Below are 18603 nucleotides of genomic sequence, written 5' to 3'. Positions count from 1 at the left end.
ATAAAGTGGAAAATCTTGATACTGGTAAAGACAATTTGGTGAAAAATTCAGTGGTGGAGATGCATTTTGAGAGCTTTCACTTATTTTCAAAACACTTATGATTATTGACCCTCTGGTTTTGCTCAGTTTAAATCCCCTTTGAAATCCCTTCGATACGACTTTGATTTTTGTTTTAATAAACTTGAAAATTTCAATATGGATAGTCTCATTTTTTTTTATTTTGATGGATTTTTAACCCGTGAAACATTAGACCTCTCTGTCCTTGCCGGACGACAGGGTTGAAGAGGAGAAAAAATTCATCGTTTTACTTTGTTAAACAGCTAAATTTGTAACGAATGTACAAAGAAAAACATTATATATTTTAATAGGAGTTTCTCCCACCTTTCGCCAGAAAACTAAAAAAGACCCAAATGATTTCACAGAAAATGGTGAATGAATCTTAATTTTATTAACCAACTCTACTGAATGTAAACCGGAAATTTCTCCATAAAGCACAATGAACTTGATAAATATTGGAGCACCATAGCGCTTCTTGGTCGAATTGCAATGAACACAGACCACAAAGTGAATAATTCCAGTCAATTTCATTCCCCGCAACGTCCCACTTTCCATAAAACTCCAATAATTCTCCATGAATCCCATAAACTGACGTTATCGTTCAGGTACAATGTTAAAACATTGCGGGATATTTCGTGTTACAGCCTCAGATCCGTCAATCTCGGACACATAATGGAGAATGGCGTCCATTGTTGATCCATTATCCGAGCTCCTCCAGTTAATTAGCATCCTGGGCTTGATAGCAATTAAGATTTGGCCGTGTTTTTGATTATTTATGACCAGGCAATTTACCTGGTGAGAATGCGGCTTAATTATTTGTTTCATTATGCAAAAATAAAGTTCTGGGGGTGTTTCTAAGAGAACCCTTTTCAAACTGATTTGTATTCAATGGCAACAACTTCGAGACATCCGGTCTTTGATATTCCTTAAAACAATACCACACTGACATCTTCGCTGAATTTTTATTAAAATCCTTTCGAGATTTTCATGTTTTCGTAATAGACTGTCACGTTCGCTGTCCATTGTGCCGTCCTACGTGAGAATACTTAATGTCCTCCGAACTTTTATTACATCGAAAATTTTATTCTATGTTCAAAACTCTTTTCAGGCTGAACTACCACGTCGATGAGGGGATCTATGATCTACTGATAAGCAACGTTTCCTATGACCGAGATGATGGGAAATTTGAATGCAAAGTGAAAGCCGGGGGCTCCGGGAAAAACCTCCACACTCAAAGCTACTCTTTGACTGTTCTGGCACCTCCTCAGCCTCCCCAAATCGCTCCTGGGTCCAGAGTAACAGTCACTGAAGGCAAACGGCAGGAGCTAACTTGCAGCTCTGTGGGGGGATCTCCAGACCCGGAAGTGAAATGGTACAAAGAAGGTAAGATGTCTTGAATTTATTATGCAATTTAGGTCCTATATGCTTTTAAATTATTGTAAGTCGGGTTTAATTATCTTTTGCTGCTCTTTCTATTTCTAGGCAGGTGAAGTCGCTCCAGGCTTAATATAAAATGAATGTACTTGCGGCTTAATATAGTGTAAAAGCTTGTTAAAGCTAACTTTCAAGATGAAGTTTCGGCGCCAGGTTGTTTGATTTTAAATGGGAATGTCTTGAGATGGAAAAGACACATAGCAGAATGGGAATGGATGTTCTTTGCTGGAATTATTATACCTTAAAACATTATTTCTTGGAGATTTAGGATGAAGCATTTCAAGAGACATTTTTGCTTTAAGCACTCCTCTGCTGACTGATTCGTGCTTTTTTAATAGCGCATTACGAAAATATCAGATTTGGCAGATGAAAGAAATCGCAAATAAAATTAAACGAACAATAGGAAAATTCGACACTTTCAACGAGCATTTTAGTCTGGTTTTTAGACAAAAACGTGAAATTCGAAATCGTGGTTCTATTGTAGATTAAACAGCAATTTAGTCTCGAGAAGGAAATAGTCTCATAAGCAAACCCTTTTGAGCATCGGAATGATGAAGCAATTTTCAATGAAATGATTCCGAGGGGGTCAGGATTGGTCATTTAGAAAGTGCGTTTAGATCTCTTTCTTAAGGGTAAAAGAGAGACATAAAGAGACACACATGCAAGCATTCTCAAAACCAATCCCCCAACATCGAATAATTTCGGAATAAGGGACCTACTTGAGACGCTTACGAGCAGTGATGATGATTGATTATATTAAAAATTTTCCATGAATAGGTCTAGATTACATTTTCCTGAGTCTATAACCTCTTGCATCATCCAACTATGCGTTCTCCTTTTTCCCACGAATTTCTAAAAATGCTGTAACTAAATCTATTGAATGTAATAGGACATCCTGTAGGTTTTTCGTGTTTAATAATAAATATGTAAAATATTCATGGTAAACTCCAGTTACACTGCTTCGAGTATAATGAAAGGCTCTTGAAGTTGGTAGTCTACTGGGGCACCTTCAAATTGAATATTTAAATTCCAATCGATTAGAGTTCATTAATAATTATTATTTCCGGACGATTTCCAAATGGAAAAGTGTATCCCGAATTCCCATTTGAACTGAATTTTGTATTACAACACGATTACATAGTACGATTTTTATCTTCCTAATGCAGTTTAATACTTCATTTTATCATTTGTGTATGTAATTAAACGATGAGAAGATAGATTGTTGAAGATACCAACGCTGCAGTTATTAACTGGTTTAATTTTCAATTAATTAAAGCGAATGAATGATTCAGTCCACCTTAAACGTTAATTCTATTCTTATTTAAGACAAACCTCTTAAAAACCCCATCAGGTTAATTTATCTTCTTGAATTAGCAAAGAGGCTTCTTTCCTGGGCCGAATTTTCACATGGGGAACCAACTGTTTAATTTACCGTGATGGGGGAAATACAGGTCGACTCCTTAATTCTTAAGACTGTTAGGCATCTTTAACCCCTTGGTGAAAAAGGCAGATTTTGATGCTGAATAGCAGTTTTCGATCGAGCAAGACGATGTAAAGCTGTGTAATTTAAGCACTTATTGATGCTCTTGCGGGTTTTTAGGGATTGCAGCGGCAATTAGGGTCGGGAATGTGTCAAGGGTGGATTACTGGTGATTCCTGCAGGATTTCCCTACTTTCGTTTAAGCTTGTGTAAATCGTTTTGTAAACCCGAAACTGGCGAATAATGCAGCAGAACTGCATCAAATTTCGCGGTCTTTCATCAAGATTGGGATTACGTGTTTTGCCAAAAAAAAAAACCCAATTAACACTTTCAGACCGATTTGCAATCAAAATCTATCAAAATGTCAGTAAATTTCAGGACTGTAAAATCCCACAAAAATCATCATAAAACGTAATAAATCAGGCAAACGATCCTTGTAAAACCCGATCAGTTTGGCCATTAACGCCGCTAATCCGAGTATTGTTTTCCCAAGTGTAAATTGCCAGCACAACCCCTTTTCGGACTTAAAAAATTAATTTAAATCACAATTGGACAATTTCGCAGATCCAAAGCGAACTAGCTCGTTATAAATGTAAATATTGACGCCGATTTGCATTTAAATTGGGCTTTTGCTGTTTTATATTATTAACCGCTTTTAAACCGGTACTGGTCATATTTTCGTTACAATTATGTTATCTGAGGTTAACGAAGTCTTTTGTTTGTTGTGAATCCCTTAAAAATTCTCAGAGAAGTGAAAAAGCCTCTAGGAAACTCTAAAAAAATCTACTGAAATTCCGATCCTGAGGCTTTGAACAACTGAAATAAATCCGTGGACCTGGTTTGAGAAAAGTAATGAAGAATCATCAAATTTTCAGTTTTCTTGCATTCTAATTGTCAGAATTTATTTGTTTGTTTTATATCAGTGCAAGATTAAATTTTCCAGAAAGAAAAAACACAATTTTCTTGTTTTTGAATTTTTACAAAATTCAAAAATCAGAAAGACTAAGATTCGAAATGTAACAATGTCAATAGACGTACTTTGCTAAAATATGTCCCGAATAATGGACATTCTGATTAAGGAATTACCTTTAGAAAAAAAAGACTTACGTTGTATACACAAAATTTTGACTTTTCTCCATTTCTCAAATTGAGAATACAAAGTTTGAATTTTTATGCAGTAAGGTACTTTAAAAGTCTCAACTTTGAAGTCAAACATCTCGAGAACCGACTGCATATATATATTTTTTAATGCTTCAATAGTCTGAAAAACTTTATGGTTAATTTCCATATCGTGAACTTCAAAGCCACAACTTTTCAAAAATTTTGTCCGTTTTAGCCTCAAATTATTCCAGGCTTTAAAATGTGGAAAGCTTCTTTCATTGTTCGGAAATGTTCGCAACTAGAAAGGCTCAGTTCTATGTGGATCAGACTTAGATACATGGAAATATTTCAATTCGAAAACTCCAACTATTACCGTATAAGAAATAAGGAAGCAAGTGCTAAAGAAGGATTTATCGTGTAGGTCCTGAATACATTATATTACAGCTATTGTCAAAAATTTTATGAAAATTGGGAATTTTTTCAAACTAGTAGGAGAAGGTTTGAAGAACGAATTCAAAACATCGGCAATTGAAGATCAGGGCATAACATCAACATAAACCTAACAAAAAAGTATAAGAGAGTAAAATGAGATTTGACCCTCGAAAAAGTAGCACCCCGTTGATTCTCATAACGACTTGTTAAGTCAAATCGTGTAGATTCTAAATAGTAGTAAACTTGCAAAATTTCAAGTTAATATCTAAAAAACACAGAGAGCTGTGAAATAATTTTTTTTTATCTGAAAGTTTTACACTCTGCATTTCGGTTACGAATCTTTAAAACGTACGAATTCATATAAACTTTTTTCATTATTTCTCCGAGATCTATCGTCTGGTAAATTTTCCCGATTAAAACCTGAATCACCCTGTACAATTGCTCTACGTATAATAATACTCTCACTTTTCTCTCTCTCAAATTTTTAACTCTTACCATGTACTTTTCCGTTCCGTTATTGGGTTTTCTTTGAATTCATGCAGTTTCCACACAAATATCACACAATTTACTTTAATATTATCGATGAAATTCAGCAGTTTTACAACCCTGATTTTACACGTTCTTGAACATTTGCGGCACTGAAAGTAGAGGGTATAGCTTCATTATAAGGTTTTTTTTTCCTTTTGGAACTAAGCGATTCACTATCTCAGCAAGTTAGCAGTGAAGAAAGTGAAGTCTCTTCGCTGGCCATTTTAAATTGGACTTTCCATTGATAAAGCAAAAGTGTCCGGGCCAATTTTAGACGCCAGAAGCGGGATACAAACCACTACGCGAAACTTTAGACCCGGTATAAAAGAGAGTCTCTTTTGCTGCTCGGATGGTAATCTCGTCTCCTTTTTCCTGCCATAAGTTTTCGCACTCCTGAATTATGCAGGTCTTTTTTTCGCCTTACTGGCGTTTCCGTTGCTGTAAAAAGTCCTGTTTATGGAAGTGGCTTCTGCTTACAAACACGACGGTTTTGCTTGTTTTAAGGTAAAGAAAGCGGCCGATTAAGCTCCAAGACCTTTGAGAGCCATCCCCTCCGTAAATATAGGCTTTAATAGGAAAGCATTAACGAAGTCGGTATAGTAGAAATAAAATTGCAGGAGTTTTTATTGTCTCCTAGAAACGTACTAAAAGCATCTCATTAAAGCCCGCACTGTACAAAATAACGTCCTTTCCCTTTTATCTTTTCGAGATAAAACTAGCATTCTCTTCAACCCACTTACTTTAACATGGAGGGTTCTTTGAGCGTATGTACGTCATAAATTCATTCAAATTCGTGTTATTTGCCCACAAAGAAGGAGCAAAAACGATGCTTTCAAGAACGTAATACTCGAGAACTGGTATATCCTCTCTGGTTTTGCCTTGTTTTACGTCAACTTGTTGCGTTCATGGCGCATTTAATGAATTTCGCTCATTGTTTCAGGTTCAATGTATCCCCTGGAGGCAGCATTGAAAAACGGAGGATCCCGAGATCAACCCACCACCGCCACCTTAACCATCACTCCGACCAAGGACGACGACGAAGCTGTGTACAAATGCGAAGTCTGGAATAGAGCTTTGGCCCAAGACAAAATACTGAAAGCCACAGTTTCTCTAAGTGTTCAATGTACGTATTAACAAGGAAGTTGAATTGATACAAGTATTCATGACGGCAATTTGCAATGCGTATCTGGGTCCAATACAGGAAAATTAACATAGACAGGCTGCATTTAACCGGGATGATTGACTGGCAAACACTGTCATTTGATTAGTGCCGAGTAGAAAAGCCTTATAATCAGCACAATAGCAGGTTTCAACTAGTATATCGATACTGATGAGGGCTAATTTCCATTGAAATTCGTGAGATGCAGTTCGCTATTTGCGTTAGTAGCTAAATGCAGAACTTGTGGTAGGACGCTATATGTGTGTACTTAAGTTTGGTTAAAAGCCAGTAAGCTCGGGGAGGTTTTATGGTCTCCAATTCGGTGGATTTGCGGGTAACGTTTGTGTAAACGAATCAACGGAGAAGTTTGTTAAAACTCCAGTGTTGCTCCAAATTTGTTGATTCAAAGCTTTGCGGCAAACATGTTAGAAGTTCTTTAATAATTCTAGCAGAAAATCTTGTTTCACATTCATTTAATGTCCATTAGCCCGCTCTTCTTGCAAGTGCGGAATCCTATAGACCTAGCGCCGTAAGGAAAGTGCAAATTTTATTGCTTGTAGAGAGTTGTGGGATGCGACAATTTTTCAAAAAGCTTCAAAATTAAGAAACCATCTACTTTCTCATTTCCTCCTTCTTTTCTCATATCCTTCACATTTAAGTGCACTTCCAGATTTAAAGTTTAAGGAAGGTGCACATCTCTGACTTATAGAGCCTCTACTTTTCTATAGATGATTTGATAACATAAACGTTTGTTTTTCGGGCTTCAGGGCGTTTTAAGACGCTTGAAAATCAACTTAAAACTCCGTTCTAATAGCTTCTCCCCAGCAAAATTTAAAAGCTGACCTCCGCAGGCTGCATTCGTTTCTTGACATGACCGTCAGCACATCGGAGATTGACAATCGAGAAAACTCCATATCTGTTTCTGACGTCTTCTGCCTTCTACGGGACGTCGACCGGCGGGAAGTAGAGCTTTCAGCATTATTCTAATTCTACTTTCTTCATAGGAAATTTGCTCAAAGTTGTCCAGCTTCTATTGAACCCCCGGCTGCCCTGAGACCTACAGACATGTTATTTTGCAGCCTTCACCGTCGCCGCTAGTTTATACAATAGACATTAAAATCCATGTCCCAAACAAAGCGGTCTGTTTTCCAAGACAATATTTGGACACACTTTCATTTCAGAACAATAATGGAATGAATCACAGCAGTTTCCATTTTAATAATGGAATAATAATCCAAACAAAACACTTTTATGATAATTGAAACTCCGTGGAACAAAAACAGTGGTGTAGTTGTTTATTGCAAGATTAACTAAATTCCTCACTAACAATTAAATGTATATGTAACAATATTTATTTCACAGCGAAAAGCTTCGACTTTTCCGTAACTTTCACGTTTTGCCCAACCTAGATAACAGTTTTCCTTCCAACACGTGTCCTGAAAATTGGCAGCTGAAATTAACTCTGGACTGAATATTGAACGCTTCCAGTCTGAAAATACATTTTTCATAAAAGTTTGCGTGGAACCTCAAAAACAAAGCATCAGTTCTATGTGTTTGTCCTTTGGCAATTAAATGATTCCCGTACAAAGGACCCAATATCAATAGCCTGGAGAGAATGTTCCATTGCCAGGGTTCAAACAGAAATATATTATTTTCTTTATTACAAATTGAACTTAATAATCCAACACAAAATGAGGCATTTTCACAAATACAAAATTCGTCCCCTTGGAACGGGAGTTATGCAAACAATATTAATTAAAGTTTATCGTTCATTATGACAAAGAATTAATGATATTTAATTTTCTGCTCCAGAGAAAATAGTCACTAAATTAGCGCCTCGTTTTTACTTAAGGGGATCCGAGCAAGATGAGATCATTATTTAAGAGACTTCTAAACCGTAGGGACTTTCCTGAATTATTTATTCAATGGGAAGATTCCTATTTCGGAGCCGGCACTAAAAAGTTTAACAGTTGATTAAATTTAACTGACACTCAAATTTAAAATTTACACTTTGATGAAGACAGAATTCGGCCAATGTATTGAGCATTAATCAAATCACGTCGAAAATGAATTTATTTACGACGTTGCTTTTCTCTTATTTCCAGATTTTCCCAGAGTGGTGGTGGGTCCGGAAAACCCGTTACGCATCGAAAGGGATTCTAAAGCAACCCTTGAGTGCAACGTGGATGCGAAGCCTAAAGTATCGGGAGTTAGATGGATGAGGAATAGCAGATTCATAAGTTCCAGCTATAATCATGAAATCCGCAGGGTTTCCATCCAGGATTCTGGTAAGAAAAACCTTCGTAGCTGATTATCAATATCGGTTGTCTGCTGGCTCATTTCATTCTCGACAAAAACTTAATGAAAATCGAATCGCGATATTTCGCTTTCAGATTCGTTTTATTCATGCGTGACCGTGCAAAGAAATGAGCTCCATGATTTTTCTTTTTCCTGTCGGAATAATTGTCTCTGAACACTAACAACGCTTATTAAAACTGATATATAATTGGATTTTTCTCGTTTGCTTTGTCGAGCTTAACACAGATTTTTTTTCAAGGAAAATACACGTGCAGCGCTGACAATGGTTTGGGAAAAGTAGGGGAGCAAGATATATTCTTAGACGTCCTTTACGCTCCTATTGTTACTCTGGAAGCCAAAACCAAAGAAGCCGAAGAAGGGGAGCCGGTGTATATAAAATGTAATGTTACTGCCAATCCCAGTCCAGTTACAGTCGAATGGGTGAGTTCCATTTTGTAATAAATAAATCCATAAATCGTGGTTAAATAATACATTTGAAGGTTTTAATTCGCTTTGCGGATTTCTTTATGATGTTTTGGTGGCTCTGAATGATCACAATCAACTTTCATTAAAACAATTTTTTCTTCCTTTCCCTCGCAATTTTTAGCTTTTTTATCTTTTCCTCACCCTGCTTTACCCGTTCAGCAATGAATCACAAAATAATTATTTTCCTCTGACAAATTTGTAATCACTTCTCTGTCCAAATTTTTAACAATTTCGTCACATTATTTGTCCCTCATCCATTACTTTTCATATTTCCTTTCGTGATAACATTTTTTTATCACTTTTTTGCATATCTTAGGGGACTTAATAGAGCCTATTCTTCCCCTGCCAATAGCGTCTTTAACGTCGTTGACAAAAATTTCAGGTCATTTCTGTTAACAGTAGCACAAAAAAACGCAAACCATGAACCTGCATACTCGCTCAACATAAGACCTTACCTCCTAGCTCAGGCTAATTTTACCTCCTTTTTTCCAGCTCAAAGAAGGAAAACCAGATTTCCGCCAGTCCGGGGAAACGCTCCGCATTTCCCATGTAACCGCAGAAAGCTCTGGAACCTACATATGCAGAGCAGTCAATCTCCTCTCCCCTTCGGGCCAAGGAACCCGCAAATCGGAGCGGGTGGGCAATGCCTCTGTAGCTCTCTTAGTGCGACATCGCCCAGGAAGATCCAGGATCTCCCCGAACAGGCCTGTGGTTTCCGAGGGCGGAGCTGTGACTTTGAGCTGTGTCGCTACCCCCCCTGGATGGCCTGCGCCCCAATACAAGTAAGAAAAGTTTTTTCCATTAAGTCGATGCTGGCCATGAAAGAGAATTTCATATTATGAAAAATGCACACTGCCATTCGAATTCACACCTTTCCAATACACCGTCGGTCCCAATCCTGACAGCGTAAAATAAATTATTACATCGCGTGAGTTGTATATGTTTGTTATTCTACAGAAAAATACATTAAAACACGTTCACAATGTCAACATTTCATGAAAATTTCAACCTACGTCTATGGGTAAATTTCATGTTCGTAGCTGAATTTATTACATTTTATGTCGCCGTTGTCTCACATGGAAAAGGGACGTTTAGCTCCTTTTTGTGACTTGTACAGCTCGTTTAAATTAGCATTTCAGAGTTATTTAGATTAAAGATAGCTAATCAATTACTCTCAATTCCAGATGGTTCAAATTGAATTTAGATGGCGAGACTACCATCCTAGCAACTGGCTCTAAGTACACCATCGCCAATGCCAATTTGGGAGCTGAAGGAACCTACAACTGCCAAGCTCACAACGAATTGGGACCAGGAGAAATGTCTTCGGTTGATCTGGAGGTGCACCAACCCCCCACTTTCAAATACAAACTGAAGCCCTTAGAGACAAAGAAAGTGGGAGACCACGACTTCTCTGTATCCTGTAGCGCTAGGGGTAAACCACGCCCTGTTGTGAGGTGGCTGAAGGACGAAGAAGAGTTAACTGCTGACGCCAATATGTTTGAGGTAAGTCGCTATGAGGAAATTACATTTCCATTATTTCATATTCTCTCAGTGAATTGCAACCATTTTTGCATAAATCTCTGAATTTCTTTCTTTCTTTAAATCTTCTTCTTGTGTCTGCGTGATTACATAGTTCCTGTACGTTTTTCTTCAAGGTAAAAACGGAGTACTCAGATCCAAATGGAGCAGTCACTATACGGAGCGTCCTGAAATTTAGTGGTAGAGCCAGGCCCAATGGAAATCAGCTTCTCCCCTCGGATAGAGGAATCTACACTTGCAGTTTCGAGAACGAAGTTCGACGAGCTGACTCCACCATGCACCTCAAAATTGAACGTACGATTCATTACTTTAAAAAAACCTACAAAACCTCACAAAAAAATTCTTATAGATGAACCAATAGTGCTGCACCCCTACAATAAAGTCGCCTTCGACATTTCTGAAACCGCTGATGTGCTATGCCGAGTTCAAGCCTACCCCAAACCCGAATTCAAATGGTTCTTTGGTAACAACATCAACCCCCTGCACTCGTCCTCTGTAGCTCACTATGTAGTGCAAACTACCGCTGATGAAGATGATGTGTATACTAGTGTTTTAAAAGTGTCCCACATCCAGAAGCAGGATTATGGGGACTACAATTGCCAGGTGGTTAATAGTTTGGGCAAAACCGAGACCAAAATTCGATTGCAGCCTAAAGGGCCTCCGGAAAGACCTAATAAACTAACCGCTCTAAATACTGGACCTACTTATGTTACCTTGGGATGGGAGCCTGGTTTCAATGGAGGGGTCTACAACACCAAATATTTCGTTTCTTATAAGAAGGTTTCGGGGGAGAATGACGTTGTTGTTGAAGGATGTGGTCCAGTGACCAAGAACAGCGACTGGGCTGAAGTGGATTGTCAGCAAAACGTACCCTGCAATGTGTCCCATTTGGACCAGCACCAAACCTATTTATTTAAGGTGAGTGTTAGTCTAGTTGCAACATAGCGTGACCTACTGATTTTATAGGTCAAAGCTTTGAATACCAAAGGAGTAGGGGAAAACTCTAATGATATTCGGGCTACAACTCGAGTTGATAGAATCCCAATGCCTCAACGTGTAGCCTACGACAAAACATCCAATTCTATCTCAATAATTGTGCCTGCCACCTGTTTGCCTTTGGAAGCTGTAGTTGAGACTGTGAGCAATGAAAATCATCCCGTTACCGCTTGGCAAGTCATCGACACACTTCAACTTCAGGTAAGGAAAGATCGCATTTTATGGAATTATTTCCTACATAACAGTTTGTAACAGGTCTCAGGCATGGTGCCTACAGCCAAAGAAACAAGCCTAGACAAGATGATGGGCAGAAACTACGGCAATGCCAGATCGCTCATGGACGAACCAATAGGTGTTGACGAGTACAGTCCGAGACTTCGAGTAAAACTTTGCCTGCGCACTCATCATGATCATTGTGGAGAATTTGTTGAAGCAGAAAGTAAGCGATTTCTCCAGAACCCCCAATAACAGAAATAATATTAATCGAAAACTTTCAGTGGGCTATGGCAGTCCTCTCCATGAAGCTTCGGCCCTGACCACGCCAACACTGATAGCCATTGTAGTGACCTGTGTACTATTTTTAATCAGCGCAGGATTACTGTTGGTGTTTTGCCGTTGCAAGAGGGCCCAACATGGGAAAAAGGCCCAGCAAGCTAAAGATTTGGAAATGGATTCAGTCAGACCCACCATTATTCCTTCTAGTGGGAATGGGCAACAGGTAAAAGCTCCTCTTTATATGATTCTTATTTGTATCTGGTGTGCAAAATGATTCTGAGATTTTGATAAATCGAACTATCCAGAGAGTGGGATTTGTGGCGTCACAGCTATAAAAAGAATCATTATTGATTTCCTTCCAATATTTAATTTTTCATAATTTATTTAACGCTCCCCTATAAGAAAGAAATGGATACTCTGAAGAAAGAGTGACCAATAATTGTGAGTACATGGTTGTTTGTGGAGACTCGTATGAACTTTATAGACTTGTAACGTCCCTGTACTTGAATCTAAGCATGCTCTGCTTGAAATGCGAAGCAGCTACAAGGCACTATTTTCCGATTTCATTCAAAAGTATCTGTACTCAAATCCATTAATTTCTCTGTAGTAGTGCTTTGGATCTGCTTTTTACTCTTCTATAATTAATAACCCGTTATTTACAGCTGAATTCACCTTTGTTCCAGAACCAGGCCCCGCCACCTTACTATGCACCGGGTCTGGAAAACCAAGCCCTAGATCTACAAATGGCTTTAGAGGACCATAAGGCCGTATATGCAGCTACACAAAACGGCTACGGACACTATGGGGAACCAAGGAACGATTGGAACTATTTAGGTGAGAAATCTTGGAATAAATGCCTGAGAGCCTCAAAGAACAGTAAAATTGAATGGCTGTAGCCATTCTTTCCTTGCCCCTGAAAAACTTATTTATTTTTTTTTAATACAACATCCTGTATATTTTTTCATATTTACAGTCTGCGGTTCAGAAAAATTGGCTAAAAAAATCATTCCACTCTTATTTCCTCACGTACTGAAAGATTGAGTTGTTCCATAAAACACCCTGTATATTTAGAAACACCAGTTGAAGGGAACGATTTCTGGTATTCTATTTCTATATCAATCTCTAACTGTTTTAGAGTTTTAGAGCCTCAAAAATAAATTTTTACCACATAGTATTTGCCAAAAATTTCCGATCTACTCACCTCCTCTTCATGGACTGAAAATTGAACTATTTTTTGAATATGACCCAGTTTCCTGGTTCGTATCCCTATATGCCTCTCTGCCCATTTCGGGGTTTTAGAGACTCAAAAATTAGCCTTCAACGGCAGCAGAATTGTGAAATATTTCAACTGCACGGCCCTTGCAGCCGCCGAAAGATCTACTTTCCAACATAGAACACGCTGTAGATTTTCAGATATGCAGAACCTAGAGTTCAAGGAGGAGATTTCTGATAAGGTGTTACCTATATCCACCTCTAACAATTTTAGAGTTACACAGATTCAACGATGAGCATTCAATATGAGGAATTGCCAAATATTCGATGAAACTCTATCATCCTGCTTGTTTTCGCTCACTGGAAAGTTATTTTTTTATAGAACACCCTGTATGTTGCTGGACGTTTATAACTTGCTCGGATGAGATGATTTTTAGTGTCACATTTCTATATCAATCTTTAAGAGTTTTGGGGTCACGGGGCCTTAAAAAGGAGATTTGCTTAGTCGTGAACTTCAATGAAGTTCAAGATGGCGATCTACTAAAACTGTCATATTTGATATACTGATAATCGGGATGCATTAAGCACCCTTTAATTTTTAACGTGATTCATGAATCTTCTGGCTACGTAAAACAAATTAAAAACGTTTAATAATAACATTTCCAGACGCCGGTTACACAACCACTGTCCAAGGTAATGGCAGTGTCGACTCTCAGGACTCCCTCTGGCAATTAAAGATGGCCGCTAATGGCGGACCTCAATACGACCAATATGGCGGGCACGATGATTACGCACACTTCCCTCAAACACACCAAGACCCTTATGCGCAGGTAGGTGCTAGATAAAAAAACTAACGTGGAAATAAGGTTCGAGTCGATTTTCATCGCAATCGAGGAGATATGAAGTCGGGCTTTCCTCGTTTTATCGCGTATGCTAAGTGTGATTTTAGCATAATCATTTGATGATTTGACTCTTTTTATATGCCCTTGTGTGTCGTTTTTCCAGGTGCACAAGCCTAAAAAGCGCCTAGAATCCCCCGCGGTGTACAGAGACGCTCCGGGGCTGCCCGACCCCTACATGGAGCAAATGGATGATGACAAACCACCCCCACCCCCTCAGCACATGTCCCTGGCCTATGAGGAGTCTCTGGAGAGTGGGTATTCCACCCCAAATTCGCGCACTCGCAGAGTGATTCGTGAGATTATTGTGTAGGATTCTGACTCAGGGGTCACACGTCCAAAAATCTTTTGCCATTTGTAGACGGACATTTGCGGATTCAACTGGTATAATACGAGTAGTCTTTTTGCAGTTTACACGTTTTATGTGTAAATTTTTGTACTTAATTTAGAGCAGGCTGGGGCAACCTTAAAAATGGAAAAGCCGCACGGAACCTCCAACAGCAGCCCGGAACAGGATTTGTCTTGTTCCGCTGCCGCAGAGGCTTCCTTAAAGGGCTTAAAGTTGTCCCAGCATGGTATACTTAAAATGAGACGAATTTTATAAACGAAAGGAATGTGATTTTCATTGCAATACTTATTGTTGTGCTTTTGTTGTATTTGTTTAATGATTATGTTCATTTTGTGACTGTACAAAATATTTTTATAAGATTAGGTTTTAGCCGTTCGACAGGAGAAGGTCCTAAACGATCATTCTGACTGAAATGTATAGTAACTTCCTGTGCTACAGGATGAATGATTCAGCCGCGAATCCTACATCCTGTAGGTATTTTTATGATACACTACGTTCCAGCAAAGTACTCGATAACTTGAGAGTTTTTAACCAATTCGTGCATCTTCTATGCTAGTTCCATAAACCGTGGAGTACTTTTCTGTTACCTTCAAAGATTTAATTGTTGTCTATTATTGTGCCTGAAGTACTTTGACCCATTTTATAATTAATCATCATCATTGTGCCAAATGCAAATCTTCACCGTAACCAAGTTCAATTCTCGTATCGTGTAATTAACGTAGTTCCGAATCGCTCTCTACAATGTCTTTGTTTATATAAAATTCGCGGAACACTGAAAATTTTTAGATTTTAGGTTTCTGATCTCAAAGTTTTTGTGAGTTCTTCTGTGTCTTCGCGGAGAGGCAGAAGCAGATACGTAAATGTATGTAAAATAAACTCTTTTTCAAGATATTTTTATGATTGTATAAATAACGCGCAAAACGATTGAGATATTGAGAGATTTATTTATTATTTTAGTGGTTTATTTTTGTATATTTAGATGTTGTATATAAGACACAAAAGACTATTATAATTTACTATTTAGCTTAAGTTCTAGAGTAAATAAGGCCGGAGATAATTTTAAGGTTGTATATACAGACAAGAATTACACTTTTGAGCACGATTGTTTTTAGTTTTTGTAAATAAATGTCTATATTTAATGAGGAAACCTGAGTCGTTTGTTCACTTCTTCGGGCCATACTCGATGATGATTATTTGAGTTTCGTAACCCCTCCGCCTTATTTAAGCATATTTAAAACTCCACATTTCTAAATAGAAGACGCCGACTTTTGGGCTTTTAATCCCCGGATTTAGCTCAAATTTACTGAAGAGATAGAGTGTCGGCTTATAAATAGGTCCCGAAATAATCGGCCTTTCCATAAAGTCGTTGCGCTTATTTCCATTGAGTGAGTTTAACCGCCTTAAATTGTTGCAAAAGTTGTTTATTTACCACCGATTCAGAAACTGAAAATAGTAATGAAAATTTTCGACATATTTTGTTACATTACTTCCACAAAGGAAAAAACGCTACACAAAGCCATAAGAAGTTATGTGACACGTATGGTATAACGTGTTAAAACTGCGGCAGTGTCAAGACTGGTTTGCCAAAGATTCGACGCGTTCAGGAAGGCCAAGTGGAGTTGATGAAGATCAAATACAGGCTTTGATAGATTTAAATCGTCAATTAATCAGACGAGAGATTGCTGCCATATAAACGTATCAAAATCAAGCGTCAGAAACCATTTAAAATAAATTGGATACTTTAGTAAATTCGATGTTTGGGTGCCACACGAACTCAAAGCACTCTCTAAATGAGAAGCTAATGACCCGTTTTTGAACCGTATGATAACAGGTGTCGAAAAACGAATCATCTACAATAATGTCGTACGTAAAAGATCTTGGACCAAACGTAATAAACCGGCCCAAAACACTCCAAATGCGAATATTCACGAAAGAAAGGTTACCTTATCCGTCTGGTGGGATTCCAAAGGTGTGGCGTATTTTGAACTCCTCAAGGAACCAAACAATTTAGTCGTGGATGTGCTTCCACCAGAGATTGCTATAACTTGGATGGAGTCACATCCACCCTATTCACCAAACCTAGCACCCTCGGATTATCATCTCTTTCGATCGCTGCAAAATGTCCTGAATGGAAAAACCTTCGCGACTCGTAAAGATGTAAAAACGTAATTTTTTCCCGAAAAAAAATCGAATTCTTATGAGTGCGGCATCACGAAATTGCCCTAAAGATCAAGAAATGTTATTGAACAAAACGGGTAACACGTTATTTAATAAAGTTATGATTTTTGTGAAAAAAATGTCTTTCATTTACATTGGAAAATACGCAATGATATTGTGGACGACCCAATAATCAACTAAAATTAGTTTAAATTAATTTAAAAGCATCTTCAGTGATTCCTTGATACTGGCGTTCAATACCTGAGCATTAACGGTGTAATTTAACTCCAATTTACTGATATTGAACACCTCTAGGTACTTATAAATGTCAGAAACGCAGCCTCTAGATTCATAAATTTATTACCTACACCACACTGCACAATTTAATAGGTTTATAGACACTTTAGGGATGCCTTCAAACTCATGCTCAGTATTTACGTGTTAACTTCCCGACTCAGTTCAAATTTATTGGAGCTATAGAGCATTAATATTGGCTCACAAATGCCATGAAAGAACCTCCTAAATTCGTAAGTAATTTATTAGAAAATTCTAAAATATATAATATGAAATTTAGTTTGAACTCTATTTAGTGATACCCACCGCGACATTCGTGCTAAATGCTTGCCTGCGTTATAATTTAACTCTAATTTACTTTTATAGAACACCTCTAGAGGCTCACAAATGTCAAAAAGGGCCTTTAGATTAGTGAATTAACTAACTAAAAATTTATGAAATTGGATATTCTTTAATAGGCTTAAGAAGCTTTTTAGTGATCTAACCTGCGGTAACCTGAGGTAACCTGAACTCACCTACTAGTATACATCAAAGTGTCGAAAGGGCTGACAAATTACATATTAGGTCATGATACGTAGTTGAAGAGTAAAAAGGCACCTCCTATATCTTCAGTCTCCTAAAGCGTTATCGTCTTCATTTTTGGGACTCAGATCAGAAACTTTGAAAAAGAATACCCTTTGATTTGAATCTCAATACATTTTTAATTAAAAAAAAAAAAGATAAAATCTTATTTAATTGTAGTAAAGCCCAAAATCGAACTTGCAAAATTAACAATTTCTGGTTAGTTCGGGTTAGGAGCTGATGTTATCTCTCCAGGAAAAATAAATTTTTTACCAAAATACACCATGTGTTCGTCATGCAAATACAAATGTATGCATGTGAGACTTTACTCTTAAGATTGCGACAGTTCGCATAAGCACACACTGTTTGTGATGCACATATTATTTTTCTCTCGCCTCTTCTTGCTGCTATATCTGCTCCTGCTCCTGCTCGTGCGCTATAAAAAGGGAAAAATATGAAAACCACACGTAAAAAAGGAGAACAGTCTGGTTTCATATTATGAGATAAGAGACGCTCACGCTCACAATCAAATAAATGCGGCGCCCATTTGAATGCGTAGGAGCGTGACACTCACTTTGGTCTTTTAAATATATATTAAATTTTGAGCTTCGCTTGAGTGGGACGTGAGAATTCCTATAGTATGAAATGGTCTTGCAATAGAGACATCCGCAATGTGTTTTCCTGAAGACTCATAAGTACTTCAGAAAGAAGTTCATTAATTTTACTCAGGGACGACATCTTCTCTTGCTTCTCCTCGATAGTCAGGATCGTCGCGGATATTATGATTCGATTCACGACTCTTTTTGGACCTGCAGCGTCGCCTTCGACTGTTACGCTCCATATTCTTCTCTCCTCCTTTACAATAAAGTCTGTAGGGTATATGCCTACATTCCGAAAGAGACCTCGAAGGGGCCATTCCAAGGAGTTTTAACCGAGATCCGAGAATTTTGATAAATGACAAAAAAACCCACATGTTTAATAATATTTATTAAATTTGTTTTAGGCTCCAATTCAAGAGAAAATCTGCCCTTTTGGGGATCTGAAATTTGAAGCTATATTGTAAAGCATAAAATACTTTTCACATAATTTTAATGACTCTAGATTTCAAAACAGAGACTGAGCTTCA

The 18603-nt window shown here is 37.9% G+C and overlaps 3 protein-coding genes across 5 annotated transcripts in view; all 3 read left to right on the top strand.

The window, feature by feature from the left end:
* ed (echinoid) overlaps positions 1-15612 on the top strand; it is a 100844-nt gene extending 85232 nt beyond the window's left edge. The window contains exons 3-16 of one of the 3 annotated variants that reach the window (XM_066396013.1): positions 1166-1440; positions 5973-6155; positions 8297-8479; positions 8749-8930; positions 9468-9757; positions 10160-10478; positions 10631-10808; positions 10864-11432; positions 11481-11711; positions 11766-11949; positions 12008-12228; positions 12689-12839; positions 13884-14047; positions 14223-15612. In XM_066396013.1, the coding sequence (XP_066252110.1) occupies positions 1166-1440; positions 5973-6155; positions 8297-8479; positions 8749-8930; positions 9468-9757; positions 10160-10478; positions 10631-10808; positions 10864-11432; positions 11481-11711; positions 11766-11949; positions 12008-12228; positions 12689-12839; positions 13884-14047; positions 14223-14429 (3337 nt within the window). In that variant the 3' untranslated portion in view covers positions 14430-15612. Of the gene's footprint in view, positions 1-1165; positions 1441-5972; positions 6156-8296; positions 8480-8748; positions 8931-9467; positions 9758-10159; positions 10479-10630; positions 10809-10863; positions 11433-11480; positions 11712-11765; positions 11950-12007; positions 12229-12407; positions 12447-12667; positions 12840-13883; positions 14048-14222 lie in introns of those variants that run through there. The other 2 variants (XM_066396012.1, XM_066396014.1) reach the window with 2 other exon arrangements.
* The window catches only part of LOC136412835 (putative leucine-rich repeat-containing protein DDB_G0290503), a 47917-nt gene that overhangs the window by 10241 nt on the left and 19073 nt on the right, over positions 1-18603 (top strand). The window lies entirely within an intron of this gene.
* The window catches only part of RpL15 (ribosomal protein L15), a 161544-nt gene that overhangs the window by 127719 nt on the left and 15222 nt on the right, over positions 1-18603 (top strand). The gene's annotated exons all lie outside the window — the stretch shown is intronic.

The sequence above is a fragment of the Euwallacea similis genome, chromosome 13, assembly GCF_039881205.1.
Source record: "Euwallacea similis isolate ESF13 chromosome 13, ESF131.1, whole genome shotgun sequence".
Taxonomy (NCBI): Eukaryota; Metazoa; Arthropoda; class Insecta; order Coleoptera; family Curculionidae; genus Euwallacea; species Euwallacea similis.
Note: the sequence above shows the minus strand (reverse complement) of the source record. Positions and strands in the feature narration are given on the sequence as shown.